The 12,908-nt window shown below is 32.7% G+C and overlaps 1 protein-coding gene across 1 annotated transcript in view; it reads left to right on the forward strand.

Moving 5' to 3' along the window:
• The window catches only part of LOC132757474 (general transcription factor 3C polypeptide 3-like), a 43,600-nt gene extending 30,906 nt beyond the window's left edge, over window positions 1-12,694 (forward strand). Inside the window, exons 17-24 of the mRNA XM_060748753.1 lie at window positions 91-195; window positions 3,342-3,428; window positions 3,872-3,970; window positions 4,440-4,515; window positions 4,852-4,976; window positions 8,072-8,159; window positions 8,647-8,717; window positions 10,863-12,694. Coding sequence (XP_060604736.1) covers window positions 91-195; window positions 3,342-3,428; window positions 3,872-3,970; window positions 4,440-4,515; window positions 4,852-4,976; window positions 8,072-8,159; window positions 8,647-8,717; window positions 10,863-10,973 — 762 coding nt within the window. The 3' untranslated portion in view covers window positions 10,974-12,694. The remainder of the gene's footprint in view (window positions 1-90; window positions 196-3,341; window positions 3,429-3,871; window positions 3,971-4,439; window positions 4,516-4,851; window positions 4,977-8,071; window positions 8,160-8,646; window positions 8,718-10,862) is intronic.
• Window positions 12,695-12,908: the final 214 nt, after the last annotated feature.

Genomic DNA, 12,908 nt, shown 5'->3' on the forward strand with positions numbered 1-12,908 from the left:
ACAGTTAGACAAATCGCTGAATGATTAAATCACTGAATGATTATTGTTGTTACAGTTAGGGAAATCACTGAATGTTTATTGTTGTTACAGTTAGGCAAATCACTACTAGAGAAAGGGAGATTTACAGAGTTTGAAGATGTTACATTACTCGGTATGCTGTGTCCGCTATTCAATCAAGATGAAAATTTGCTAGCTGTAAGTATACTTTTAGGTTGACTATTCAAAGAATGGTTGAGCTAGACTTCTTACTGACTTAAGGATTATAAAAAGTTTATCAATATCCAGTCTGTTTCTTGATGTAGTTTGTAGCATGGGACTCCATATTATTGACATACTTAACCCTTTACCTCATATATATGCGAAACAACACACTTTCGACCCCCCCCCTTTTTTTAGGCCTGAAATAGTGAAAAAATGTCCTATTTGGGCCCCAAACACATGTTTTTGTTTGTGAAATGTTGCTAAAAAAAGAGAGCACTTTTTCGGCGCTGCCCCCCATCCAAAAGATACATCAGGGTGTTGCCACAAGGGGGTTGTGCCCCCTTCTGTTTGGGGGCTTTGAAGGGGGCGGAGTCCCCCTCATCGCCAAGAAAATTTTGGACTTGTGAGAGGCTGAAAATGACTCCAGGTCGATCATAAGGCCATCCTTAAAAAAATGTTTGTTTGCAGTAACGCGACCGACTCAAAAAATTGCCCCTACTCAAAATTTTTTTTCATGGTCTGGATAAAAAAAAATTGTTTTGAATAAAAAAATTATGCCTTGTGCTTTGTTTTCGTTTTTTTAAAGGTTAATAGAAGAAATAAAATGTAGGTCTTCTTAAATTAGAATTCAGTTATCAATTTATTAATTGTTACCAGATTATCAAAGCATAATATATTGCCCAGCATTTTGAAATTCCATGTTTATTTGGGAGTACAGTTCAATAAAAAAAAAAAAATCGACCTACCTACCCACCTTGAAAATTCTGGGTCGGGTTACTGCAAACAAACATTTTTGTAAGGATGGCCTAAGGTAACGTGTAACCAACGCTGAAAAGCCTTTGACTCTATCTCAATCCCTTGAGAAGTTGCAGCAAATAATTGAAATAAATTTTGATAGTGATTTTTGGCAATTTTGAGATGTCCCCTTGTTGCCATGGTAACAGAAAATTTTAGACTGAGCATGTCCTTACAAAGGCAATGGTCCAGTCAACATTTGTGCCCATTTGATTAGAATTGAAGCATTTTTCATTGTTTCATAGCAGTTTGAACTTCTAACAGGAGGCTTTTCACTGAAAACGGTCATTTTTCACAATATGCTCATGTGGGAAAGGGTTAAGGTTTCCTATATATGTATGCATTGAATTTCATTGATGAATTTAATAATTAATATTTTGCATTGAATTTTTTTTGATGATTTTAATAGTTAATATTTTGTGTGAAGCAGATCAACTAATCATTACATTTTTTACTGAATAAAGTCAAAGATTTTTGGTGTACGGACATAATTCCCTTCGGACAAAATCCCCTTCATGTATTTTTGTATATCTGGACATAATCCCCTCCATGGGTGGACATAATCCCCTTCATGTGTGAAATTTTGAAGTGGACAAAATCCCCTTCATAAAATTGCTACCTAGGACAAAATCCCCCTCGGAGGAATTTTCGGTTTATAAAGTGGGTATGAGAGCGACATACTGCATTATGCTGTGTGATAAATATCTTAATGTATAAGTAAGTAGAAATTACATTATTTCAGCAGAAAAGCACATTTAATCACATTAAAATTGCTTTGTTAAATAAAGCATTCATAACAATCAATCAAGTAGTGCAGTGATCTTGGTTTGATTAAATTATCACGTTTTTATCATTGTAACAATGGATAGTATTTATCAATTAGAATTATCAACTTATGCAATCAATGAAACAATTATTGGCTAATAAAAATGTTTTTCATACTAATCAATTTAAAACAATTAAAGAAATTGCCTAATCAAATATGTGTTATGCAGTTGATAATTTACAATAACTTTAATGAAAACTTCTATATTAAATAAAGGTTAACTATTGCTACATAAAGATAAATAAAAAAACAAAAGTTCATTATTCATCAATTTTTAGGGAGTATAGTAATACATTATTCATCAATTTTTATACATTAGAAACCTATGAAAGAAGGGGATTTTGTCCGGGTAGTGAAGGGGATTTTGTCCACCCTTGCAAAAACATGAAGGGGATTATGTCCACCCATGAAGGGGATTTTGTCCGGGTAGGCGAAGGGGATTTTGTCCGAATGGGATTATGTCTGACATTTAAGATTTTTAACTTCAATGTATGCAATACCACACATGACAAAATACTGTGATACATTTCGCCTTAGATTATAGCACATGTGACATTTTATGCCCCCACAAAGTGGGGAGCATATAGCGTTGCACTTGTCTGTCCGGACGTACGTCTGTCCGTCCCTCCCGAAATCTTGTGAATGCAAGTCCTCTTAAACCAGATGGCAGATTTTGCTTAAACTTCCAGGGATGAACAACCTTAATGTGTAGATGGTAGTTAAGGAAGGAATTATTGCTGCGACCAAATTTAACAGAATTATGGCCCTTTGTTGATTTTTTCACTATATACTATGTAGAAATTTTGTGAACGCAACTCCTCTTAAACCGGATGGCAGATTTTGCTTAAACTTACAGGGATGAACAACCTTAAGGTGTAGATGGTAGTAAAGGAAGGAATTTTTGCTGCGACCAAATTTAACAGAATTATGGCCCTTTGTTGATTTTTTCACTTTATACAATGTAGAAATTTTGTGAACACAACTCCTCTTAAACCGGATGGCAGATTTTAATAAAAAGTTCCACATAAAAATCTTACATACAGATATGCATGCTCTTGTTTACGAGCACATCTGCACATTAAGGGCATCCGTGTCCTTTGGACACAATTCTAGTTTATTATCATTGAAGTGCCAACACAATTAGAAGTCCACCATTGTCATAAATGAACAAAATATTTACCCATTTCCAAGGATTTGATCTTTTTCATAGGAAACTTTATACAAGAAAAACAACACTGAATTATCTCATTCAGGTAGCTAAATAACTGTGAGATGACGCTACCCAGTTGTTTGTTGGGGGCCTTAATAGATAGAGAAGCATCTTTTGATCTTTCTCCATTAGTTTAAGTTCGACAGAAGACAGATGACATCAGTAGATATAAAAATATTAGTTTTGTATTAAATTGTTGGGCGATTCACAAATTGCTGGCTAAATATATAATATAGATTGAGAGATGGAAATGCATAGATATCATGAAAGAAAATTACTGTTTTAAGAACATGTTTTGTTTATTTGTAGGATTTTGAGTGGTTTATACTAAACGCTGCTATAATATCGGGAAACCAATTACGTTCCTATGCTTTTGGTAGACAAATAGTTCTAGATGTAAGTCACTTATATTACCCAGTATCTTTGTCTTTTCTGTAGTGTCCAAAGATATACGAGATTAAACCTGTTCGAAGTGATATTGAAATAATTTTCTTTTAAGTTGTTGATGAAGAATTGCATGATCTAAATTATTAACATGAGATTATCTTATTGGATTGCTAGGCATAACATTGCTGCTTAAAGACAGCCAAGAAAATAAACTAGTATGAAAAAAATACAAAGTGTATATGATACATCAATTTTAACAGGATTTTTTGCAATTGTACATGACAAAATGCATTAAAAAAAAAAAAAAGAATCAACCATGATATTAGTATTGTTAGTATTGTAGACATTAAATTTCATTAATTTATTATAGCAGTTTATGTTTTCTTGGGCTTCAGATTGTTTTTTTCTGCCAATCTAAAACAGATTATTTTCATTATTTATTGTTGATATAGAATTTGGAGTCGCCACAAGCGTGGAACATGTTTATGCAGGTGATAATGGTGTGTAATGATCAGAGACATAACAGGTTCTGTCTACGAAAAAGTATGACTGTAAGTTTAAACATGCAAGTTTTGCTATTAACATGAGCCACGTCATGACAAAACCAACATAGTGCGTTTGCGACCAGCATGGATCCAGACCAGCCTGCACATCCGCGCAGTCTGATCAGGATCCATACTGTTCGCTTACCAACTCTGTTACAAGTGGAGAAACTGACAGCAAACAGCATGGTCAAAAACCCATTATGTTGGTTTTGTCGTGACAAGGCTCACATATACATTTCAACTTTAAGAATGTAGATTGTGACTTTTTGTCTATAATTCTGCACACACACTATTCTCCTATTTAACAGAGCATTAATTTATTACAAAATGTATGCAAGGCATAAAAAGGAATAAACCAAATGATGTCAAGAAAACCAAAGTCCATAAACAGCGAGACATGCATAGTAATTTGGTGTCAAATGGTCATCTATGTTTGATATGTATAGTGAGCTTTGATGATATCTTTATGTTTCAGGAGCCAAACAACATAATTTTGGGCATCATGAATGGGCACAATTCAATGGCTTCTGGAACATACAAACATTCACTTGGTGAGTCTTGAAATATGGAAAAAAAACTTAAAAGAAAATCATAAAAGAAATTCATTATTGTAGAATATCTTGTCGGATTTTGCCTATGATCTTACCAATCATAACATTAAACATGTAATTCACATAGAGACATATGAATTGGACCCCAAAATGAACTTCAAACTACTTCATTGCAAACTTTATTTCTTAAACAGATTTAGATCATATTTGACAATTATGACTTACAAAACATCTTACTTAAATTTTTTGTTTTGGAAATATTATGTATTGGTTTTCTTGCCACAATATGGAAAAGCTGTAAGTTATTTTGTTTGTATAATTGTGTTGTTTTTGCAGGTGAATATGCCAATGTGTTTAGAAGAACTCCTACAGATCCAATGCTTAGTCTCTGTATTGGATTAGATTTCATACATTGTGCATCACAGAGATTTGCCGCTAAACGACAATATCTTATTACACAGGTAAAGTTACATGCTTGTTGAAGTATCTTATTACACAGGTAAAGTTACATGCTTGTTGAAGTATCTTATTACACAGGTAAATGTTACATGCTTGTTGAAGTATCTTATTACACAGGTAAATGTTACATGCTTGTTGAAGTATCTTATTACACAGGTAAAGTTACATGCTTGTTGAAGTATCTTATTACACAGGTAAAGTTACATGCTTGTTGAAGTATCTTATTACACAGGTAAATGTTACATGCTTGTTGAAGTATCTTATTACACAGGTAAAGTTACATGCTTGTTGAAGTATCTTATTACACAGGTAAAGTTACATGCTTGTTGAAGTATCTTATTACACAGGTAAAGTTACATGCTTGTTGAAGTATCTTATTACACAGGTAAAGTTACATGCTTGTTGAAGTATCTTATTACACAGGTAAAGTTACATGCTTGTTGAAGTATCTTATTATATAGGTAAATGTTACATGCTTGTTGAAGTATCTTATTACACAGGTAAAGTTACATGCTCGTTGAAGTATCTTATTATACAGGTAAATGTTACATGCTTGTTGAAGTATTTTATTACACAGGTAAAGTTACATGATTGTGGAAGTATCTTATTACACAGGTAAAGTTACCTGCTCGTTGAAGTATCTTATTATACAGGTAAATGTTACATGCTTGTTGAAGTATCTTATTACACAGGTAAAGTTACATGATTGTGGAAGTATCTTATTACACAGGTAAAGTTACATGCTCGTTGAAGTATCTTATTATACAGGTAAAGTTACATGGTTGTTGAAGTATCTTATTACACAGGTAAAGTTACATGATTGTGGAAGTATCTTATTACACAGGTAAAGTTACATGCTCATGGAAGTATTTTATTAGACAGGTAAAGTTACATGATTGTGGAAGTATCTTATTACACAGGTAAAGTTACATGATTGTGGAAGTATCTTATTACACAGGTAAAGTTACATGCTCGTTGAAGTATCTTATTATACAGGTAAAGTTACATGGTTGTTGAAGTATCTTATTACACGGGTAAAGTTACATGATTGTGGAAGTATTTTATTACACAGGTAAAGTTACATGCTCGTTGAAGTATCTTATTATACAGGTAAAGTTACATGGTTGTTGAAGTATCTTATTAGACAGGTAAAGTTACATGATGGTGGAAGTATCTTATTACACAGGTAAAGTAACATGCTCGTGGAAGTGTCTTATTACACAGGTAAAGTTACATGATTGTGGAAGTATCTTATTACACAGGTAAAGTTACATGCTCTTTGAAGTATCTTATTATACAGGTAAAGTTACATGGTTGTTGAAGTATCTTATTAGACAGGTAAAGTTACATGATTGTGGAAGTATCTTATTACACAGGTAAAGTTACATGCTCGTTGAAGTATCTTATTACACAGGTAAAGTTACATGATTGTTGAAGTATCTTATTACACAGGTAAAGTTACATGCTCGTTGAAGTATCTTATTATACAGGTAAAGTTACATGGTTGTTGAAGTATCTTATTAGACAGGTAAAGTTACATGCTCATGGAAGTATCTTATTACACAGGTAAAGTTACATGCTCGTTGAAGTATCTTATTAGACAGGTAAAGTTACATGATTGTTGAAGTATCTTATTACACAGGTAAAGTTACATGCTCGTTGAAGTATCTTATTATACAGATAAAGTTACATGGTTGTTGAAGTATCTTATTAGACAGGTAAAGTTACATGCTCATTGAAGTATTTTATTAGACAGGTAAAGTTACATGCTCATGGAAGTATTTTATTAGACAGGTAAAGTTACATGATTGTGGAAGTATTTTATTACACAGGTAAAGTTACATGCTCATGGAAGTATCTTATTAGACAGGTAAAGTTACATGATTGTGGAAGTATCTTATTACACAGGTAAAGTTACATGATTGTGGAAGTATCTTATTACACAGGTAAAAATACATGCTCATGGAAGTATTTTATTAGACAGGTAAAGTTACATGATTGTGGAAGTATCTTATTACACAGGTAAAGTTACATGCTCATGGAAGTATCTTATTACACAGGTAAATTTACATGCTCATGGAAGTATCTTATTAGACAGGTAAAGTTACATGATTGTGGAAGTATCTTATTACACAGGTAAAGTTACATGATTGTGGAAGTATCTTATTACACAGGTAAAGTTACATGCTCATGGAAGTATTTTATTAGACAGGTAAAGTTACATGATTGTGGAAGTATCTTATTACACAGGTAAAGTTACATGCTCATGGAAGTATCTTATTACACAGGTAAAGTTACATGCTCATGGAAGTATCTTATTACACAGGTAAAGTTACATGGTTGTGGAAGTATCTTATTACACAGGTAAAGTTACATGCTCATGGAAGTATTTTATTACACAGGTAAAGTTACATGCTCATGGAAGTATCTTATTACACAGGTAAAGTTACATGATTGTGGAAGTATCTTATTACACAGGTAAAGTTACATGCTCATGGAAGTATTTTATTACACAGGTAAAGTTACATGCTCATGGAAGTATCTTATTACACAGGTAAAGTTACATGATTGTGGAAGTATCTTATTACACAGGTAAAGTTACATGCTCATGGAAGTATTTTATTTCACAGGTAAAGTTACATGCTCATGGAAGTATTTTATTTCACAGATAAAGTTACATGCTCATGGAAGTGTTAATGCATTTGGTTCCATAGTTGAAGTATCAGTATGATGTCAGCTTGATAAATTTGCATAGAAAAAAGATGTCTTGTATGTATACGAGTTATTCATGAAGATTTTACAAAGCATATGAAATCACAGTAGTAGTTTTTTGGTGTATAAATGAACTGGTATACTATGAAACAGACTATGTTCTACATTTGAAACAGACAATACTTTTGGCTGCTCACAGTTGAATTTGATGTTTACACCGTCTGATATCACATGGAACAGTTTAAGATTTAAAACAGAGCAAGTTTACAATACAAATTAAGCATTGAAAGAAATAAATTTTTTTTTATCAACATTAAATTTTTTGTAGTTGAATGTTCCTTTTAGTGTGTCTAGTTTGCAAGTTGTTATGTTTAATGTTTTTCAGGGTTTGGCATTTTTGAACAATTATATCGAGCTGCGTGGAGAATGCCAAGAAACTTACTACAATATGGCAAGAGCCCTGCATCAAATAAGTAAGCATTGTTCTGTTTTCATAGAATTTTGATGGGGAAAAAAATGGTAAAGTTTGTGTAGTAAAACAGTGCACTCTTTTAGATGAGAAATGACAACTGGCAGAGCTATGCCACAATGATAATATTATAATAATGTTATAACTTCATTTGCCTCTACACCAATGTTATTCTTAACAAACTCTTAGCTGCTATTTGCTTAGTTTAATACTTTAAACTTTGACATAGTTGAGATTTTAATGGGAAATTTCAAAATGAAACCAAGAGAAGCTCATTGTGAATTCACTAGGAACAGGTTAAAAAGAGGAGATTTGTATTGTACTAATATTGAAGCACATATTTACCACAGTTTTCTGGTTTTGTTGCTTTGAATAAATGTTAAAGAACCCTGGCTAGGATTTTTGTCATCTCATAATTTTAAATGCAACATACTCTCTGTTACAATGTTAAATTTCCTCTTGTGTATAAAATAATTTTGTAATGATTTCAGACATCTTGTATGCCGCAGTTCATTACTACAAGAAAGCCTTGGAATATCCACCATGTGTTGGAGATAGAGGGGTAAGATAAAAGTGTCAAAAATTGTTATTAATTTTTATTAGCTCACCTGAGCATGCTGAGCTGGGCATTTTTGCCTCAATCTTCATCAAACTTGGTCAGGATGCTTATCTAGTTGATAGCTCGGATGAGTTCGAACATGGGTCATCTCGGATGAAAAACTAGGTCACAAGAGCTAAAAATAGAAAAACCTTGTTAACACTCTAGAGGTCACATTTTTGCCTCAATCATCATCAAACTTGGTCAGGATGTTTGTCTAGGTGATAGCTTGGATGAGTTCGAACATGGGTCATCTTTGATGAAAAAGTAGGTCACCGGAGCTAAATATAGAAAAACCTTGTTAACACTCTAGCGGTCACATTTTTGCATCAATCATCATTAAACTTTGTCAGGAAGCTTGTCTAAGTGATAGCTCAAATGAGTTCGAACATGGGTCATCTTGGATGAAAAAGTAGGTCACTGGAGCTAAAAGTAGAAAAACCTTGTTAACACTCTAGAGGTCACATTTTTGCCTCAATCATCATCAAACTAAGTCAGGATGCTTATCTAGTTGATAGCTCGGATGAGTTCGAACATGGGTCATCTCGGATGAAAAACTAGGTCACAAGAGCTAAAAATAGAAAAACCTTGTTAACACTCTAGAGGTCACATTTTTGCCTCAATCATCATCAAACTTGGTCAGGATGTTTGTCTAGGTGATAGCTCAGATGAGTTCGAACATGGGTCATCTTGGATGAAAAAGTAGGTCACTGGAGCTAAAAGTAGAAAAACCTTGTTAACACTCTAGAGGTCACATTTTTGCCTCAATCATCATCAAACTAAGTCAGGATGCTTATCTAGGTGATAGCTTGGATGAGTTCGAACATAGGTAATCCTGGATGAAAAACTAGGTCACCTGAGCTAAAAATAGAAAAACCTTGTTAACACTCTAGAGGTCACAATTTTGCCTCAATCGTCATCAAACTTGGTCAGGATGTTTTTCTATGTGATAGCATGGATGAGTTCGAACATTGGTCATCTCGGATGAAAAACTACTTCACAGGAGCTAAAAATAGAAAAATCTTGTGAACACTCTAGTTGCTACTGTTTTGATCCAAATATCCTGTAAATTGGTCTGAAAGTTTGTTTTGATGATTTCTAGGTCAAGTTTGAATATGGGTCACCTGGGTAAAAAACTAGGTCACACTGCTCAAATATGGATAATCCTATTAACACTGTGGTGGTCACATTTTTGACTCACCTGTCATGAGACTTGGTCAGAATGCTTGTCTAGGTAATTGTTTGGATGAGTTTGATGGGTCAAGTGAGCGATCTAGGGCCATCATGGCCCTCTTGTCTTTATTAGAGTATGCTTGATGAAAATACTTTATGGGGACATGATCACCATGCTTACCAGATCTTAAGCACTCATTACTCTTGACTGAGGATCATTATTAACAAATCTTTTCCACCTGTAGAACATGAGGCCATCTTTCATATCTGTTCCCATTGTGGGTGAGGGGTTACCTTTAAGTGTTGAGGCACCAGAATTGCAGCCACCATTTAGCTGTGCGTGATCGAAAGAGGCGACTAAATTGGTTCAAATTACTTCAGTACCTTTTGGTTCCAGGAGGTGAGGTGGTTTTCACCCCTGGTTATGCTTAAAGTGTGTAACACCTGAGCTTAGACAAAATCATCTTTACTGTTTAGGAGCCATATGACCAAAATTATGTTGGTATGTCGTAAAACCAAACAAAACAAGAACAAATACATATATATATAGCATTTTGAAAAAAATATGTTTTGTTGTTGGTGCTCAAATGAATTTCAAACTGAATTATAAAGAAGGGAGTAAACCGTAAGAAATGTTTAGAAATAACATGAAATAAAACTATGTTTTTATTATATGCCATGAAATTAAATACCTAAATTGTCATTGATTATGCAAATTGAAGAATTAATATTTTTGAATGGATTTGAACTAAATCTATAGAAAAAAGTTATATCTGATATAATTATTATAAATTCATAGTGTTAGCAAGGAAAACACATCTCGTATTAAGTATTGTTAGTCAGTATTGCCAAACTTTTACACATTAAGACCCTTTTGCCCATTTATTTTGTGTTATAGATGTTTTTGTAATGTTATGATAATGATGTATGTTTCAGGGAATGTTTGACTTGACGATGGAGATAGCCTACAACATGGCCTTGATCTACCAGAACAGTGGAGCCATTGATTATGCCAAATACTTACTCTACAAGTACTGTGTCATCTGAAGAGTTTGAAGAATAAAACCAACAACAAAAAACAATATATGAAATTTATCTAATAAATTTGATAACCCTTACTGCGAGGAGAGTTAGGTTAAAAGCTATTGTTCTGCAACAGAGATTGACTTTAGAGGAACTGTATCTACTAGATCAGGATTTTGAAAATTCTGTTTTGGAGAGTTCTGTCGACAGACTTGAATGGAATAGTAGGAGATCAAAGGAAAAATTCTTAAGGACCCAGGTGATTCTTTTATAAGAGGAGCAGAGAAGGACAGTAAGAGTTAATGACAGTGTGGCCGGAATAATGGGAGAGTATCCTAACATTTCTTGTCGAGAATTAAGAACAGAATAATTTAGTTAAGTGACAGGAGGAGTAAAAAGTTTGGTTGGTGTTGTAATAGTATTATTAAGTGTATACAGTCATATTGATTGAAAAACAGGTAAAGTGTTTGTAGAAAAGTGTAATCAAAGAACACAAAAGAACAAAGTATCAACAGACAGGTTTGTCTTTGAAAAGTTCTGAGTTAAGTTTTTGTTAACTGTTCACTGGTTTCTAAGTTTTTATCCTGATACACAGTTGTTGAAAAGTGATTTTCATGTTATTAAATGATAATGTCACTTTATAATTTGTATAGGGGATGAAAGCCTAGGAATTGATGATTTATTTTCTAAACCTGGCTTTTTACCAATAGCTGTTATTAAATTTTTGTGTGCTTTTCCTATTTGGAATGAAGTTTGAAACAGATGACTTATCTAAGTAAATGAAAAGATTAAAATTGATCACTATTTGCTCTCCTAATTACTGGTAATGGTAAAAAGCCAAGTTTGATAGATTATTAAAAAAATGATTATTGATGTTGATAGATGCCTCAATGTTAATGTCTAAAAAAATGATGAAGAAAGATTAAGTTCTGTACTTACATTCTTTCTATTTTAGAATGAACATTTTAAATGATATTAAAGACTATGGAAGGCATCTATGAACATAAATTAGATTAAAAAAAACAAGAAAAAAAAACAAGAAAAAAAAAAAAAGGAAAAAAAAATTAAGTAAAAAAAACACAAAACAATTGAAAATAATGAAACTGAAGCATAATTTTGGGTTGATATTTTGCAAGGATATACATGTATATACAGACTAAATTTTTTTAATGTAATGTATGAAAGTGATAAAATATTTCTGGATACAGTATACACAAAAGTCTTTCTTGATACATTATACAAAATATCTTGTTAAGGGTTGCTTTTGTTTATTTGAAACATGTTTTGTCTGAATGTAAGTCTGTATAAATATCAACCATATTCCTTTTTCTATTGAAGTTTTAAGTTTTTCTGTTTTAGTTTTTCCTATCATAGATCATATATCATTTTTTGCAAACCATTTTCTGCATGTCATAGTTTCAAAGAAATAGTGCATGTAATTCTTTGAAACAACATAGAATTTTTTTTAACACATTTGATATATTGCATTATTTTGCTATAACAATTACTACCTATGCCTAATAATGAATTTTAGAGATACAGTATACAGTGCTTTTTTAGTTTCATGGGAATGAATGGTGGCTGGTTCCATGGAATGCAAACATTGCATAGTAGAGTGGAAAATTTAGAAATAGAGAAAACAATCCATTGTGATACAAAACCATCGTCATTTCAAACTACAAATCTTTTCTCTTTTGGTAAAGAATTAATTTTTTTTAAGGAAAATAAGTTGATAGAAAAAAATGCTGGAGGATAATTTTTTTTATCAGAAAATTGGGGGGGGGGGGGGGGTTAATAAATTAAAACTTTTTTGAGGAGAGGAATGGGCCCCAAAACAGTCCTGAAAAAGCACTGATATATACATTTTATTATATTGATGTTTACTAGTAAGGTACCCATATTTTTTTTGTAAGGGTTATTTATAATATTGTATTTATTATATTTTCGTTATATTTATCA

This window comes from Ruditapes philippinarum, unplaced genomic scaffold (assembly GCF_026571515.1).
Source record: "Ruditapes philippinarum isolate M1 unplaced genomic scaffold, ASM2657151v2 ctg691_1_1_1_1, whole genome shotgun sequence".
NCBI lineage: Eukaryota > Metazoa > Mollusca > Bivalvia > Venerida > Veneridae > Ruditapes > Ruditapes philippinarum.